This window comes from Egretta garzetta, unplaced genomic scaffold (genome assembly GCF_000687185.1).
Source record: "Egretta garzetta isolate BGI_Z169 unplaced genomic scaffold, ASM68718v1 scaffold405, whole genome shotgun sequence".
Taxonomy (NCBI): domain Eukaryota; kingdom Metazoa; phylum Chordata; class Aves; order Pelecaniformes; family Ardeidae; genus Egretta; species Egretta garzetta.
The window spans coordinates 2,296,966-2,315,380 of record NW_009259854.1 but is presented as its reverse complement, the minus strand read 5'-3'; the positions used below and the strand labels follow the sequence as shown (position 1 = coordinate 2,315,380).

The 18,415-nt window shown below is 38.3% G+C and overlaps 1 protein-coding gene across 2 annotated transcripts in view; it reads left to right on the top strand.

Annotated features, from left to right (window-relative positions):
• RPRD1A (regulation of nuclear pre-mRNA domain containing 1A) overlaps positions 1-16,353 on the top strand; it is a 38,473-nt gene extending 22,120 nt beyond the window's left edge. The window contains exons 7-8 of one of the 2 annotated variants that reach the window (XM_035895472.1): positions 11,724-11,920; positions 12,554-16,353. In XM_035895472.1, the coding sequence (XP_035751365.1) occupies positions 11,724-11,873 (150 nt within the window). In that variant the 3' untranslated portion in view covers positions 11,874-11,920; positions 12,554-16,353. Of the gene's footprint in view, positions 1-11,723; positions 12,397-12,553 lie in introns of those variants that run through there. The other variant, XM_035895473.1, reaches the window with a different exon arrangement.
• The last annotated feature ends 2,062 nt before the right edge of the window (positions 16,354-18,415 follow it).

Here is an 18,415-nt window from a genome sequence, read left to right as displayed (position 1 = left end):
CACTGACTTTCATTAAAGCTCCAACAAAAACAAAGCTACTGGTGAAAAATGTAAACACACAGATGCAGTGTTGCGAGGGACAGCAGGCGGGCTCCCTGTGCTGCCGCGGGAGGGAGGGATACTGTACCGCTCTGACAGCTCCACAAGGTCCAAACCTGCATCAAAGCAGTTTCCGCAGGAGACCTGTCCTACACAGCCCACAAAATATTTGGTGGCAGAAAAGCATTCTCTTATGCTGCTGCATGCAGACTTACTTGCCCCTTTTTTCATGGCATACGTGTGTTTAACGATACTTTCTCCTCCAATATTTGAGTGCCTAGCATGCTTTTAAGCTATGTCAGGCAGCTTTTCCCGTGTTGTGCAATGAACTTTCTCCTCCAAAGTTCCGTGGATCTGGAAACATAACGAAACGTGCCCTACACAGTCACAGATTTCAACCTACGTATGAATGACTGTGGGGCTTTTTGCTGGTTTTTCTTGGCCCTGTTGTCTTGTCTCTTCTTGATAATGTAGCTGTGAGCAAGTCACTTTCCCTGGACAGTGGCAAAAGCGTGGTTTTGTAGTTGGTCCTTTTCAGCTGTGAAAGGGGGGACAGTTGTGCTCCCTCTCTGCGCTACCAGCAGCTACTTGCCCTCTCTCAGCGGAGGCTCCTCTTGCCTTTCAGGGTGCCAGTAGTCTGGCACTTTTTGCTTTACAAGGCAAGCCCTTTAAAGAAAAAAAAAAAAAAAAAAAAAAAAAACCAAACCTTGAATGCATGGTGACTTTTACGGTCACTCTTTAAGATGGTATCTTAAGTTTGGGTGGAAGTCTTTGTATTTTATTATAAGTCATGGCTAAATCATAACTTATGGTAAATAAGTGTACCTTGGATTTAGTGTTGTTCCTTATCATATGTTTCCCCTCCTGCATGGGGGGAAATGGTTGCAACTGCAGAGTGAAAGCAAAGTGGCAAACCCAGGCCTAATACTCAAGCCCTCTACCTTGTAGCAGGCTGGCAACATGTACCCAGAGGGCATTTATGTTCTTCATAATCCCTTACTCTACCCCACAACTGATCACGTCCAGCAGACCAGAAATCTTACAGCGTGTCCTGGCAGGCTGCTTTTGCTGCACCAGCCCGTCGATCCAGCTCTCGCCCGAACTTCAGCTGCAGGTTCAGACCTGCTGTTTTTGTTTCACTTGGTGGAAGTCCCAGTCGTCAGATGCTAGGCGCAGTTTATTTTTTCTTTCAAACTTTGTGTTTACGAGAGATCTGGAAACATGAGCTCATGGACAGACCAGTCTGAACAGTTTACTGAACAAGTAGGGAAGAGATGGGCAAGTCTTCTAAAAGTTCTTAAATTGCCCTGCAAGCCATATATATTCCATTTGTATTCAGTTCAATTTGCCACAATGGTAAACCCTTTTCTGCAGCAAGTATACAGTCTCCATTGCTACTTCAGGTGTTTGGTTTCTCGGGGAATTTGAGGCCAGCTTACCAGCAAAATGAGACAGATGTCATTATTTGGCAATTTGGACAACAGATCTGGTAAAGCCCACATACTTCCCTGCTTTCCTGAGGTATTGTAAGGAAAAACAGCATTTTAAAAGATTTTAGGTTCTTATTTTAGCCTGTAAAATGGAAGCAGAGCCTGAGTTTTTCTCTGGAACCTTTAATACAAATTTGAAACAGTATCAAGTTTGTGCGAGTGGAGTGTTTATGAATAAGAGAGAAATTTGGAGTGTCTGTCATACAAAAACTACCCAGGGTAATGTACCTGGTGAAAATGTACCTAAGTGACTTGCATACTGACATGCAAGAAGCACGTGGCAAAACAGGGGATTTAAGTGATTTACTACCTTGTGTAATTCCATTTTGTTCAACACTGTGGAAACCCAAATAACTAGTTTAGGAAGTACAGTAAAGGAGCTGATGAAGACGAGTAACTATGTTTAGATATTTTATTACTGCCTACTGAATAGTCAGAAGTCTCAGTCATTAGAACCTTTATCAGGAACATCTGAAATGGTGTACTTTGCAAACAATGATTCTTCCCTGTGTTCCCCTCCATTCCAAAATTACGCATTTATTAAAAACTGGATGAAAATTGAAAGAGCAAAAGAATTTTTTACATTATTTGCATTTTTTCCTCTGTAACACATCTACTGAACTACTCGTGATTTCATTTTTAAATATCTTAGTAATTACTTTAACTATGTTCTCCTGATGACCTGATCTTCTAAGGTCACTTCATCCACAACTGGACAGAAATACAGACCTACAAAACAGAAAATCACACAGGTACTCTTAGAGCTTCTATATAAACCAGGATAATACTTTTAAAGACCTTTTTAATGAAATACAGGTGGCTTGAATGGATGAAAGATCCTCTAAAAAGCTAAGACATTTTAGGCAGAAATGATTGCTAACCTCTGATACATGTTTTCTTTTATCTGTACATCACAGAAGGATGTGCATTAGTGGGGTTATTGCAAGCTGTAGGCTTTGGGGAGGAAAATAATGGGAAAGAAAACTTCAGGAAAAACACTGGAAATGTCTTTCCTTGTTCGTTTTAATGTTGTTTACTTGTTCTATGTTTTGCTTTCTCTGTAGACTTTTTCTCCCCTGGTTGCTCATAATTTCTGCCCTGACAACCTCTTTTTACACCCTTTTTATTATAAAATAAAACTAGCTATTTGAGCAGTTCAGAATTGGGTAAATGATGTCAAAAATGGGTGGGTGTGCCAGATTTGCTGCCTGAAATTCGTTGTTTGGTAAGAGACTTTCACATTGTGAATTTTTCTTGCAGCTGCTCTGTGCTCTGTGTTGGTATCGCTTCCTTTATGCAAAACTTTCTCATCATAATATTTGAATGTTAAAGCTTTAGGGCAAGCACTGTTTTTTAAATGATAGAACTTGTATCTATGTGCATTGTTAGGAAATTAAGATTCTGCTCCTTTCTTGTTGGCTGTAGAAGGGATGCGGTTGTTTGCTTGCTTTCATGCATGGTACAGTTTTCATTGGAGATATTCCCACAGGACATACAAGGGGCAGTTTCAGGAAGTAAGCCAGAATATCTACTGCTGCCGTGTAGTTCTCCCTTTCCAACTTTACCTTTCTCACGCTCCCATCCCCATCACTGAATACTGCATTTGAAGTATCTATGTCACACTCACGAGAGAAAAACAAAAATACCATGCAGCATATCAACAGTTTGTCTTACACAGATAATTATTCTCATTAGTTACATAAACTGTAGTTTCAATTCTCAAGTGACACTGCACACTTTCAACTACCATTAAAGCAAATCAGGCTTGTGAATGCTTATCTTTGAGCTGTAACTAAATCCTATTCTTTTGAATCCATGTCTCTAAAATGGATGTTTCAACTTAATGAAATTGTGAGAATGAGGTGACAAGTGTAATATGAAACTATCTAGCTGATAAAATTTATTAAGTGTACACACGCATTGGGTGACCCCCTGGCATTTCTTGACTTGTTCTGAGAACCATTCTTTAAAAATCTCTTTAAGAAATAGCCACATGCTCTTTAGGTATGACTCTTCTGGAATTGTAAGGGGGCTGTCCTGCACAGATGTTTCTTCAGTTGGATAGGAGTAATTTGTGAACTGGGAAAATAAACAGAAATAAATAACTTTTTAAAAAGTTAGTTTGGAGAGCATGCTCAGAATATCCCAAGACCGGTTTTGCACAGACAGACCTGCACTGGTAGCTTACCTAAATGAACAAGGGCAACAGGCTGGGCTCACCCGTAGCACAAAGTTGAGGTCGTCTATCTGTATTACTTCTGTTTATTTAACTTGAAATGTAGCTACTACTCAATCTCAGGTCAATAAAACACTTTTGATTCAAACACTTTTTATTCATTTTCTTTTTGGTCACAGGTTAACACCTGAGCGCCTCTACACTGCAGTTGCAAAAGTTATATACATTAGTCTGCTTTAAGCTCTCTGCTGCTTGGATTAGACTGCTACTAATATTTAGCTAGGTCATATGCTTCTACTTCATGTAGATCTGTCTTTAGAAAGATGAGTTGCATGTGTGGAATCTTGAAGCTGGAACTGAGACTGTTATAATGATGTGCAGGCAAGTGTTGCGTGAAATGAGGAATGTGCGTCCGTATGCAATTTTTACAGTTCAGCTGTTGGGTACAGTAAATATTCGAGCCTGAAGACTTTACACAACTGTTGTTAAATACATTGCTAAATGCATGTTTTTTCTAATAGACCATCAACATTCTTCATTCATAGATTACTTTAAAATTGAACCGTGATATCCTTTAATTTGACTTTCCTTCAGATTATTTGTGAGTAGGTGCAACTTTTAAGAAGCTATCTCTAAGCCTGCAGCCATTTAATTTTTTTTTATTTTCTTATTTTCAAAACTATTCTGCTTTATCCCTTGTAAGTATGTCTGTACGGAGTATCAATTTGAATATTTTTTTGAGCACAATTGCTCAGAATTGTTCTGAAGTACCTGATTGCTTGCCATCACAAATTCTCCAAAACTTCATTCTGTCAGCCAAGATTTGAAACTTAAGAATTCAGTGTAATTTAAGCATCTTTTGGAAGTGTATAGCTTTGAGTTTAATATAATGGCTAAATTTTCAACCAGATAAAAATGCTGTATCAGATAATAAAACACAAGGACACCAAATTTAACCTCAAGCAGGCATCTTTTCAATTGAGCTGCTGCTCACATCTGCCATCCTGAAATACTTTAAATGAAATCATTTTGCCATAGACATTCTCTAATTAAATCAATGTATTTAGTAATTTATTTTATAAATTAATATTTGTCACTGTGGACCTTTTATGATTGAATGGAGGTAAATATAAACTAAGTTAAGCCTATTACTATTCCTGGTAATTAAGCTTATAAGTCCCTCTTCTCTTTAACTTTCCCAAACATTGACCAACTTTTTGCCAACACAGTCTTCAAGGATAAATCTAAGGGCAAGTTTGTAATAAAACAATCTTAAAAAATGACCTTTTCTTTGAGATGATGTAATTCTTGTTATTTCTCAAAGTATTATGGAATGGGGAAATCCTTTCTGTTCATAAATGAAAATCAACCTGAATTTAATGAAATTAAACTGGAAAAATCTTACTTTTAATATGCTCATCAGAGGTTTCTTAGAGCATTACTAACTTACATTAAGAATTTATTTGCCAGACACTTCTCCAGCTTGGGCTAAAGAAGACTTCTCCTGCAATTGCAACTTTATACAGTTTTTCTGTAGGCTGACCATGGGCCAGGCACCTGATGTGAGAGCGGAAAACGTCTTTCACGGGTGGGTTGACCATGGCTCGCATGAGTCTAACTAATGAGGAGGTGGAAGCCAATGGGTTTGAATGCAAAAACTTGGATGAGTTCCCATGCAATTTGGCACCAGAGGCTGCAGAGATGAAGAAGGGATCCAGGACTAGACATTACAGTAAAGAATGGAACAGGAGATCAGCGGGCTGAGAAGAAAGGGAGTGACCGGCCAGAAAAGCATGTCATGTAGGACTGAATCAGAAGGAACTGAAATTCCTTTGGACTAAGAGAATGGAAGCAAAAACTGGTGTGAGGTGATAGATCTGATGGAGGTATTATATAGACAGAGAACATAGGACTGGGGAAGAATAAGTGGAACTGGAACCAGATGCAGCCAAAACTATAGACAAAGTGGTAAGTGCAGGCCAGGACTGGAGAGGGAGGAATTCAGATATGGAGCCAGAAAAGGAAGAAAATAGGAACAGTTAGGCAAAAACCAGTTGTGTTTGCATTGCATGGGAATACAGGCATGACAGGAGTCTGACAGGCATTGAACGGCCTTGCTGGACAAAGAGGTTGGTTCTAGGAACAGTGTTCAAGGAATGGAGATGGAGACCAGGAGTTAAAACTGGAGTGAATGAGCTGTGAGACCCAGGTTTAGGCTGGAAGGAGCTGGACAAAGAAATTGCATTTTCAAGGAATGGGAAGAATAGTTTATGACCACTGTGGAGGACTTCACATTTCTGATAATCACCTTTCAGGTGGGAAATGTCCTGGTAGAACACTTTGTTCCTATCTACTACTGCTGCACTCAGGAATTTCTGATTTGAAGATCTGCAGTGTATTCTTGTCTGTATCACAGCTGATGGTAGACAAAGTCACTTAATCAAACTTTCCCCAGATGGCCACTAATTTAGTCTGTGGGTTTCAAACTTATGAGTTCGTTGCTTCCCGTTCCTTCATCTGCAGACAAGCTGAGGAGTCTCCAATATTTTAATTTCATTTAGAAAATTTGCTTTGAAGCATTAAGTTCTTGGTAATAACTTTTAAGTACTAAGAAAAATGGGATACTGAAAACTAGAGGACGCATTTTGATCTGTCAGCTCAAAGAAGTTTTCTGAAGAATAAGTTGTGTTTTGTAATGGTGAAGTATGCCATTAGAAAACCTATGGGAATATTAGTAAATCTGCGTACAGAGTAACGCATACAGTAAGTAATGCATGGGGCAATGTGTAGAACAATAAGGAATAAACAAAGCAGTCGTTAGCCAGGTGCTCATTGCTTCAGTGCTATTTATTTTGCTCTAAATATGGTAAGACCTAATGGAAAACTGATAGATGCTAACATACTGTAAAGTTGAAGCTTTCTTCCAAAAATCTGTTTTCTAGTAAAAGGCAAAATGTGTAATGGAAGGTTAGCCAAGTCAGTTCTTCCCTAAGCTTGTCATGACTGTCCTTGATTTTTCAACCTTGTGCGTGTGTGTGAAGGGTATGGATGTGTCCAGACTCTCTTCAGTGTCTTAAGTTAAAGTTATTTTGGGGTTTTTTTTATCTTTAACACTGGTGAATAGGTTGAGCCTTTAATCATACTGGTGAAGAATGTGAGCCATGCCAAATTTTTAAAGGCAGCACAAAATTTAACCCTGCTGTTCTGTTTTTCAGAGTGATAGTGAGGCTTATCCGACTCCTTCAAGTCTAGTTGTCAGTCTTCCTTGCAGAAAAATACCCAGACTGGATGAGGCATCAGGTTTTCACAAGGTGGAGTCTATAAACAAGTACTGTGTTTCTGAACTTCAAAATCTAGATATCAGGGTATCACATGCCATTTGCCTTGGGCTGAGCCTTTGAAGATTTCTAGCGGTTTCTGTGCTGTCAGACACAGCACATGAGAAGCCTTTGCCCTGTGACCCAGCTCCTACATCTGCACCTGAATCTGGAAGGTTAGAACAGACCTAGAAGGTCACGAGATCTCAGTTTTAAATATGATGTATGTACAGGCCGTGGATGCTGGTGTACACGCATGCCCTCAACACCTTAAAAACCTTTTAAGCCTTCTGGGTTTTGTTTTTCTCTATTGAAAGTATTGATTTCCACCTTACTTTTCTTTCTGTAGCTAACAAGGTTGTAGATTAAATATTTGTGTTTTCTGCAACGCTTTTATTCTTCCTTTGGAATCAGACTTTGTTTCTTTCACTTTGCTATATGTTCTCTGCCACACAGTATTTTGATGCATGCCATAGCCTTAGTCATCAGATGAACGTTCAAAGTCATATTAATCCTGTAAAGGGAGAGCGTATCCGTGAGGTTCCAAGTTGTTTTAGCTGTAGCACCTATGTACAGTAATTGAAGAAAATCTATATTTAGATCTATTTCAGCCTATTCCACTTGGAAGGGAAAATATTCTCTGCAGTGCACAGCCTGTTTGGCCTGCCCACATTTTTATTATTCATGATGATTGTAGCTTCTAATCAAAAATTATTTGGCTTTTTTGCCTGGTACTTATTTGATAGAGAATAACTATTAATCAAGGTGTGGAATCCATATGTTGTTAGCATTGCTTTCACAAAATATCTATATTCTACACTGTCGAGTAATGGAAACTGTAGTAATCAGTGGGATTCTAATGAGCAAAATAAGTTCTTCTAATTATCTCATAAAGCTACTTTTATGACTGGAAGTACAAAAAATTATTGCTTGAAAGTAGTGTTATCTTAGACTGCTGAAGAAATTGAAGATACTTTAATTCTGTACATCAGGTTGCCCGTATATCCCAAGAGTGAGGTTCTCCATAGGTAGCAAGCAATGCAAATTATGCTCAGTGTAGCAAAAGAAAACACCATACTTCTGCCTGTCCTTGACTATTTGAAGTAAATAGCTTGAATCTTGCCTCATTTACACAGGGGTAATTTGAAATATATCTTAAAATCAACATAATGAAAACAAAATTGAATTTCTCCATGAGGATTTCTGCAGTTAGTGTCAACAATATAGGTGAATTGTTACTCGGTTATATAGTATACAGCATTTCTAATGGAGCAACAATATCAGAAATAACACCTTGATACCCCCATTCCCGCTCCTCTGCTTTAATTAAAGTCACACGCTCAACATGTATGCTGAGGAAAAAGGTTGCAGATGCATGTGCGTGCTATTACGATAAAATAAAAACAGGCTGTACATATAATGAGTATTGTTGATAATGAGTATTTGATACTTGTATTCCAACAGTCCAGGGCTACTTAGGTCCTAATTCCAGGACTATATTAGCAACCTTAAAAATATATTAGCAAACCCTTTGAGAAGTGACCAGTGATTTTAAATAGAATCAAACTGTGAAAAGGCAGCCCATTTGCAAGTACCTCAAAACTGCTAAGTCACTGTACTTGAAAATCAGCCCTCTTTTGAACTTGCTCACTGGTCATGAAAACTGGACATTTCCACTGATTTCTAGAATGGTTTTGGGAGTGTCATGGAAAATTAGTTGCACTGGATAAGGTGAATAATATTTCTACTTGTGGGGGAGGATTGTCATGGACATCTAACCTGTAGTTGCAGATCTCACATATGCTTTGGATTGCCAAAATTGTATTAAAATTGCATTCTGTAGCTTACACTGCATCAATAATACAATGAACTGTAAAACCTTATGTATTTTTTTTTACTCTAGTTTTATAGTAAAAACCTTGAGCAAACTTCCTCAGAGGTCTCTGTTTCTGAGAAGGCACAAGGAACAAGTTTTGCCTCCCTGAGAATGTGTGTTATGCTAAAGGTGTTGGCGAGAGGAAGAGGACTGTATTGTATGGGAGACCGAATTTATGAGAACATTTTCCTTAGTGAGAAAAAGGAACCTACTGTCAGTGATATTGATCAAGCTGATAATCACTAGGCAACAAGTCCCAGGCAAAATTTATATGGAAGATGCTGGATGTCAGAAATGTGATGTTACTATGGAAATGATTTATCAATGATCAGCTAAAAGGAATTTTAATGGAGTCAAGCAACTGGCAATCTAATTTAAGGCACATTTCAGGTTTTGGAGTAAAGTCTTGAGAGAATACAGCTGCTAAGTGTGATCTGTGCATATTTGCTTCGAGCTTATGAAGGGATACTGATTTGCTGCTTCACAGTCTTCCTTGACAGGGAATGAACTTTGGATCCAGCTGATTCAAACACCATTTACAAGAATTAACTGCTGGAATGATTTTATAGTTAATTTCTTTTACTAATTTTGGGCCTTCTGAGTGTTTTAATTCTGCTTACAATTCTACTCATCCTCTTCTGTACAGCAGTATGTCTTTCACAACAGAGGCCAGGTCTCCTAGCTTCAAGCTTGCTCAAAGCCCCTGTTTCCCAGTGCTTAGTCTCCACCCATCCTGCTTCAGAAAATAGTGATTCCGGTTAAATAGTGTTCTGTATATTGTCAAACTGTTCATTTTACTAAACAGTAAAAACTATCTTTTCCTTTGACATTAAAGTCTACTCCCTAAAATAATAGTCGGGAGTATGTCTCTGCAGTCTGGACTGAAATAGAGAGTGAAAAGGGCAAGAAGTATTTTGTTGCTGGCAAAAGACTATGACTCTTGCACAGAATCAGCTCGTTGTAGTATCAGATATGAAACAGTAAAGTATTTGTGGCCTTTGGGTGTTACTGTAAGGATACAGTATCAGGATACAGCCCTTCATTTCCACAGCCATGTCCTAAAGTCACTTGCACCAGAGAGAATGTTTTGGGCAAGTGTGAGCAAGTGACAGTTTTCCTAGGACTCCGGGACTTGCAGTTGTAAGACTTTTTTGGTCATCTGTATCATGGACGGATACGCTGCTTTGCCCTGTGTACCATCACCAAGTGTTTACAGTTATGCTGACCAGGCATCTGTAGTATTTTCACTGTGTTTAGTATCTCATAAGACTCTGAACTATATGTAATATTTCATTTTTAAATATAAATGATATCAAGGAATTGATGTTCCTGATTCAGGGACGCTTTTTTCCTCTCTTTATATGTAAAGATTTAATTATTTGTTTTTATCTATGCATTACCTTCTCATTAAGAATTTAAGATTTCTTGTGGTTCTCTTACTGCCCTTGGCAAGAAGGCCACACTGCTGCTAGTAGTCACAAATTGTTTTTACATGTGTTGGACCTTGTCCAATAATCTTGATCATGCCCCAAGTATTTAACATTTGTACCTACTGTATTTGGTTCTGCCAAAAGGTCTTTTTGTTGGCCTTCCTTTTTATTCCATGACATTAACAGTATAGAAAAATGTTTAAAATTATATTTAGACCTTGTAAATAGCTTGATTGTTACCTTTTATAGACATTTGCACGGTGTTTTTATACTTGCTGGACCTTTCAAGTGTTTATATTTGGCACTTTTACAGGGTGATGTAGATTTTTTTTCCCCACTATTATTTAGAAGTGATTATAATTGTGAGATCTTGGTCATGCATGAGCTGATTATGCAAGTTGTAGGTGAACTATTTATTTCCAGCCATTCCCAGGCTGCAGCAAAACCTGCAGCCGCACTAGACAGCATCTGCATTTGATGTGTTGTGAATTACAGTGTATTTTCATGAAGTTGCATTTTGCCTGCTAATACTTAGTTTCTTCTGCTTCCCAAAAAAATGTGATTCCAAGTTTCTGAGATGTAAATATTCCTGTAAACTGTACCGTAATCTTCCTACGTTTTGGAATAACTTTTCATTTTATACAAGCTGGTGTTCTTCTCCATTATGTCTCACATTTGTAATAGGTGAGCACTAACTCTATTCTAGTGAGCTGATTTACAATGTTAAATACTTTATCTTGTGTAATGTTGTTTCATGTGAAAAGTGCCTCATAATCATTAAATATATGAATTATGAGTGGTTTGACCTGTGAAAACCTAAGTCCCCAGTTCAAAAAGTTTCTGAAAACTCAGGGTTAGATCCATAAATGTACTGATGCAATATGGTTTTTATTATAAAAATTAATACAGTATACTTACAATTGGTCAGGTTGGTGGGACTGATCAACAAGCCTGGTTAGGTGGTATTTGGTTGTTCTTTCATCAGTATGAGCAGAGAGTAACTTTTTTGACAGCAGTAAGTTTATCCTCCCATAGTCTGTGAGTAGAGTATGTTTACCAATTATCCTTAATACAGTTTCTGAGAATAATCCTGTTCTACTAGTCGCATGGAGAAACACATGTAGTTGTGTTAACTGCGATTGTCTTCCTTGTTTAGTACTTAGAATTCAAAGCAAAATAATCCCCTGGCTATGCTTCCAAAGTCAGATGCTGAGAAGATGCTAGAGCTGATGCCTCTGCCTCCAAAATACCTAATTCTCTGGGTTCTCACCTGTTGAAGGATGTTTAGACACCTAACTTGCAGAAGGAATAATTTATTTGGAAAATGTCAAGTGCAGCAAGTAGTAGGGATGGTATTGGCAAAAGAGCCTCACGTTGAATTCTTCTGCTTTACAGGAGTACAAACGCAAGCTAGCCAGAGTGTCCCAGGTACGGAAAGAACTCAGGTCACGCATCCAGAACCTGCCTGATCTCTCTCGACTTCCCAATGTCACGGGCAGCCACGTACACCTACCGTTTGCAGGAGACATCTACAGCGATGATTGATTACAAGAACATCCTTCCATAACCTCTACTTTTCTGTGAAATGAGGGGTAGGTCAGACTGATTGGTATTCTTGTAGTATTATTTTTGTATATTGTTGGAGAGTGTCAGTAAAAATACTCTAATAATTTATAAAAAATGATTTAAAAAGTTGATTTGTTTACTATTTTATTGGCGAGTGAACATAAGGGTACATTTATAAAAGAGGCATCTGTGTCTGTTACATTGAAGAATGGATAATTATCTTATCTTTTGTAAAGATTTTAGTTGGGTGCCCTGTAAAAAAACATGCTAAGATTTTTCTTATGTACCCTGTATTTAACATGTAAACAACACATACTTCTAACGCAAGACATTTCAGTTGCTAGTGAGGGAATAAAATGCGGAAATCACAAGCTTATGTTTGCAAGAAGGTTGATGCAATTTAATGCAAAGTTAAAAGTGATCTTACTGTCCGTTACACTTAAATTACCCACTCCCAAAACAAGTCAGGTGGGTTTTTCTGATGTAAATGTTAGTAACCAATTTTGTGTTTGAAAACATAAATCATGTTATACTGAGCAGATCTTTAAATGACTCAAAATCCTGAAATATTTTAGTATTATTTAAAAGTCAGCATAAGAAACTGTACAATTGGCAAGTTTAATTATGTTTCAAAATTGTAACTTTTTTTTTTTTTACAGCTGCTTAGTTTCTAAGTTGGGGGACCATTCATTTGTACTCTAATCCCTTTCTGGAACATCCGTCTCCATTTAAAAAGGTTAATCCCAGAAATGTGAAGCCATTTTACAGCTTTAATTAAATTGAAAGGTCATTCTCTAAACTGTCCCAATTGTTAAATGCCCATTATTAAAAATTGACGATGCTATGTACCATCCATACATGCAGCAACACGATGATACAGCCATGCTATACATTGTCTTCCACTGAGAAACCCCGGAGGCCAGCACGGGCTTCCCGCCCCTCTCCTCCACCCACTCCAGCAAAGTTTCTAGATCTTGATCATCTTTTCTCACAGAACAGGAGGAGACAGTTCAGGCCTGTGTGTAAGTCAAACAGTGGAAAATTATTGCCGAGTGTTTTTTCAAAAAAGTCCTTTGCATGGCACAAATATGGTATTCATCTTCAGGTAGCTGAATTTGCGAAAAGTCCTTGTTACCGTAGTATGCACCAGCTTTTAAGTTCACTTGAAGATACAGACAGGCATCTGGCAGATTGCCAGAAAGTTTAGGCTTTCCAGTCAATCGGAATTAGGCACGTAAGTGTTGAGGAGTGATTTAAAAAAAATGCCTACCTGTAGCTTTGGCTTTTAGATGACCTTAAAAATCTGGGCTGCAAGTGTTTGAGTTGGACGTTATCACCGGAGTATTTAATGATCGCATTTTGTTCATGGGTTTGCACTTGTCAGGTATTGTTTTGCATCAGTTAAGTTAACAGTTTACAAGTTTAATGTTCCTTCTTGCATGAAAGCATTTTTTTTTTTTTTTTTTTTTTTTTTTTAAAAATCTATTCTTCATTTTCAAAATCCACAACAATTCAAAATAGTCCTGGAGTGAAATTGTTGAAGATAGTGATCTGTCACTTGTTACTGACTTCTACAGGGCTATTCACTAGAATACTTGTTGGATGTGAGTGGAGAATAATCTTTCTCTTTAAAATAGATACACTTGGACATCAGCACCTCAGTCCAATTATCTTTTTTCATGGAAGTTGCCATGAGCCTCACCTCAGTTAAATGGGGAAAAAAACCCCAAAAGATAAAAATACAAGCTGTTGACATAGCATTCCATAGCATCCAATGCAGAATACTAATTTCATCAAAAATGCTGAAAATATGCTGAAAATAGTTCATCAGAGCTCACTAGCTGTCCAAAGATTTGTAAGTTTTGAGTGGCAATTTTCCACTCTATAGGAAAAAAGAACTAACTATAATGAATCCAGAGGAGTGTTTCTTTAGTTAAGTCTAATATGCAAAATTAAATAACACTTCAGCATAGATTCTTGATAAGGAAATGAATGTTCAGGTACAATTTTAATGTTTTAAATATTTCTGTTCTAGTACGTTAAACTCAGCTCATAAATTCTTGTATACATATATGCGCATTACAGTTGCAGTTAAAGCTCAGTCTTGCTAAAGAATAGCACCAAATTTGTGATAAATATTAACACAGCTTCATCTACTAAGAATTATAAAACAAATCATAAACCAAGGAGGATAAATAGTGAGTTCACAGTTGAACACCATCCATGGAGGAAAACTTAATTTGTACCCAGCGGCATGGCTTGTTTAGAGTTCATTGAAGGATCTATGTCTTGGATACTCAAAACCATAGGGAATTAAGCTTAAACAGTCTTTTGCTACCTTAATTAAAAATAATTATAATTCTGAAGTTGAATGCTGAATTTTCTTGATCTCTCAAGAATATTAAAAAAGACACGAGACTTACTTCACTCGACTTGTTTTTCCTGTTCGTAACTCTTAGTGATAACGTCGCTTATCTACAGAGAACGTAGAACTGAGAAAAGAATGAGGAAAAATCTCAACTTCTTCTTGATGTATATAAGTTTTAATTTTGAGAGAGTGCTATTTTCTGGATATATTTTTCTTTATTTCACTGTGAAATTGTTTACTTCAAGGAATATTTCATAGCTGGGTTTTTGGAAATGATCCCTCAACATTTGTTTGGAAAAGAGGACTTGCAGAAGGTAAAGGTCACTCTTACAGCAAGTGTCATATATTAGTGGCTGAATGGTACGTTGTTTTTTATTTATATGGGAAAGGCATCAGGTATCAACTAGTTAGAAGATTTATATTGTAACTCTAGTAGTAGTGTAGCGGGAGATAACATGGTACGGTACAAATGCAGCCCTGTAGTATCAAAAAATACCTCCAAATTCTCAGGTTCCAAAGCTTAGCTTGCGTACTTCCGACATCTCAGGAGGAAAAGAGGCTGGGTGGGGAAAGGAAGGGTGCCTAGGAGCTGAAAGGGAGAACATGCCTGGGTGGAAATGAGAAGCAAAACAGATGCCAGCTTTTGTCAAAACAGAAATAACAGCGTGAAACTGGGCAGCACACTGTTGTAGCTGCAGGTGGGATTATACAATAGACCTGCTCTGTGGCGTTGCCACCCTGGGAAAGAAAACGTGTGGGAGTACCCTGCCCATCTCTTCAAATGTGGTCTGACTCTACTCAAACCAGACTTCCCACCCTACAAAAGGCACAATTATAAAATATCTGAACATTTTTCATCTATTAAGGAAAGCATAATAATTAGATTATTTGCTTCACTACATTGCACTTTTATTGAGCATTCTCTGAAAAAAGCAGAGAGATTCCTGGTGCTCTTTGCCATATGGGAATGTTTACCTTGGAGGTCACTGGGACTGCTTGTATATTCTACTGTTTGCAGGCTCAAGCTGTGTTTTTGCAGGAAGTTTTGAAAGCTATGAGGAATATTACCCCACTTCGGTGGTTTTAAAAATAAATGTGAAGTCCTTAGTGCAAAAATTACCATTCTTAGAAATTGTGTTTCATTACTCCTTTTGAAAATTAAACTACAGCCTGCGGTAACATTAGCTTGTCTGTTTCACTCCATTAATGTTTGTATTGATATATTAAAACACCTCAGTTAATCCCTATAGCAACACAACCCAAACTACATGCTTATTACATATTTTATCTGAGTAGTCTCCTGAATGTCAAACTGAGAGCTTTCGCTACGATAAAATTACATTTCTGTTTACCTGAAGTTTAAAAAGACAGTGCATTTGGGCTCTACAGCCTCGTACTGCTCTCACAAATCAGCGGTAGCTCCGTCTGGTACTTCAGTGACGACCCAGAATGCATACGTAGGATGCAGTAGCCCCCTCTGCAGATGACCATGGAAGACATGGAAATCATACATAGGCTTGGTTGGCCCTCTGCAGAAGAGCCGGATTTCAACCTTTTGAATTGTAAGCAAAATAGATTCGTGGGTGTGGGGTTTTTTTGCAGTGGGAAAAATTAGTGAACTAGAAAAACCAGCACGTCTAAAATCTGATGGTTACGTTTATAAATATGTAGGGCCAGTTCTGCTCATTACTCATGCATATAATCAGAGTGACTATTCCTGCAAGTAAAGAAAGCACACTCAAATGTAGTGTCTGAAGTGGAATTTTTTTTTTAATGAATGACCAATTTTGTCTCGGCTCCTATTTCAGTGTGTCATTTATCTTGATTAAGTAGTAAATCTCTTCCATCTTGTTATTTAGAAAACTAAATCTGATTTCATCTTTACAATATTTAAAGTATCCTACTAAGCATGATGTTTTTGTGGGAATTTGCAAAAGTTCAATAGCACTCGTTACTTGTTTGCAACAGAAATAGACTCATTTGTTAAAAGTTAACAAGAAAAGTTTGAAATGTAAAGATGTTTCATTATTGTGCTTTTCTGACAGAACGTGTAATCCTTGTGTAATTTATGTCCTCGGAATAACACCTGTATGTACGCTCTTTCATATTTAATAGAATAAAACCTTGTTGTAAAAACATCTTTGAAATCATTGTTAATTGCTTGCCTACTCAGTTTCACGGTGTGAAATGGCTTCAGTGTAAACTCCTCCCTATACTTGGGAGTCAACCAAAATCTCATAGTGATGCTGGGGAAATGGTCAATACTAATTTTGAAGTTTATTACTCTCTGTATTTGTATTTTGTGTGACAATTTCCAGTGAGGAAGCAGTGCATTAAAAAGCGTGAGGTTGTGTCTCTAGAACTGTAACTTTCCTAAAAGAAATATTCTTCATATACCATCTAGTTAAGTTTGTGTTTCTTCAGAGGTGGGGCTGGCAATGAGTTGTAATATTGCCAGCTTGAGGTTCCCAGTACTCAGAAAAGGGAAAATGGCTCAGACTGGTGCTTTAGTTGAGCTGGTTGTAACAAGGCACCCTTATTGTAACATTTTCAACATATGGTATGATGTGTCTATGATTGATACACATACCATTGCCTAAGTGGAATTTGTATGAGCTGGGAAATAACTCTCACTCTGTAATTAAATACCTGTACGCAGGGTTTTACGCTTCACAGGGAGCCTTCTTGGTCTTGCTTCACAAAGTCCGGGTGAAGTTCTGGCCTCGCTCCAACCAGTGAGGCCGTTTCCCCTCTCTAAAGAGTTGCTCTTCCAGCTCTTCGAACACAAACCAGTAAGGCTGCGTGGCAGAGGGCTGGCGGGGAGGCGCGGCAATAGTGCGTTGCAGCCACCAACTGACCTTCGGTGCTTCATCGAGTACGGGAATGTCATGTATTCTGAAGGGAAGAGCCCATCAGATGCGTGCACACTTCTGTATATATACCTGATGTGTGTATATGTATGTATATACCTACATACATCACATACATAGATGTGTGTGTGTGTCTGCATGAATCTGCTTCTCAATACGCTGCTTCTGTGCAAGTCCAGTAACGGAAAAAGCCTGTATTACAGGCTTAGGAGTAACATAGAAGCACCTCGGGTAGAAAACACTGACATTGTTGCTGCCCAGCATTTTGAAGCACACTGGTAAAAACAGGGAATAGCACACACCGACTGATCTTTTTTTCTCCACGGTAAAGTCTGATAGCTTGCAATAGCGACCCCTTATAACAACGTACCTGAACATGCCTGACGACTCTGGTAATTACACAGAAAAAGATGTTGTTTGGAGCATGACAAGTCTCTGCCTACGTTAAAAATGAACACGTCGCAGTAGTAATTCACCTGGAGCACAGAATACCTGAAGCTCAGTGCCTGGCATCCACAGTATGCTTTTTGGAGATGTGTCCTCCAGGCTCACTCCCCTGTGATCCTGCGGACAGGTGGCCCGTTCATTAGCGTTCGCAGCACATCAGATCGTGCCTTTTATCCATGAGCTGCAGCTTTATCTAAAAGGAGTGTGACTCACGTACTGGGAGACCACTCGACATTGCGTAAAAAGCACAGTAAACAGGGACAACTGGGCGACCTGCTTCAAAAGCACACTCTTGATCTAACAAAGCCTTCATGTCAGTGCAGCTTAAAACCTAGCAGGTGCCTGTGCTGGTTTCACGTAAGCCTCGTAGGAGGTGCAGCAGTAGAGTACCTAATGTGTGTACTCTCAGTATGAAAATTTATTGCAAAACTTGTTTTTCAAGTACTTCTGTATAACGCACATTTTCCATCACCAAGATTGACGTATTTTTCCAAAGGACTGGGTCATAAATACAGCAACAACAGGTGAATTAGTGCCAAGTTCTACACTGGAAAAGGCATAACTCCAAGGTCTGTATTTTGATCAAAGAATGACAGTTAATTTGCTCCTACACATACGTGAGAAACAACCGGTAGCGAACCTTTCAAAGTTACTGTGTGAGCGTACGGGCAACGTAGAAAGGTTACGTGCCAGCCCTTGAGACTGTAAGTAGAATTTGCAACAAACTCTTCTCCCTCACCCTGGATTGCTTTTAAGTCTGCCAACTTACTTGCTGGTCCTATTTCTTAAGCGGTGTTCATCAAGTCTGAGTACACTTAGAGGAAACTATTTGTTAG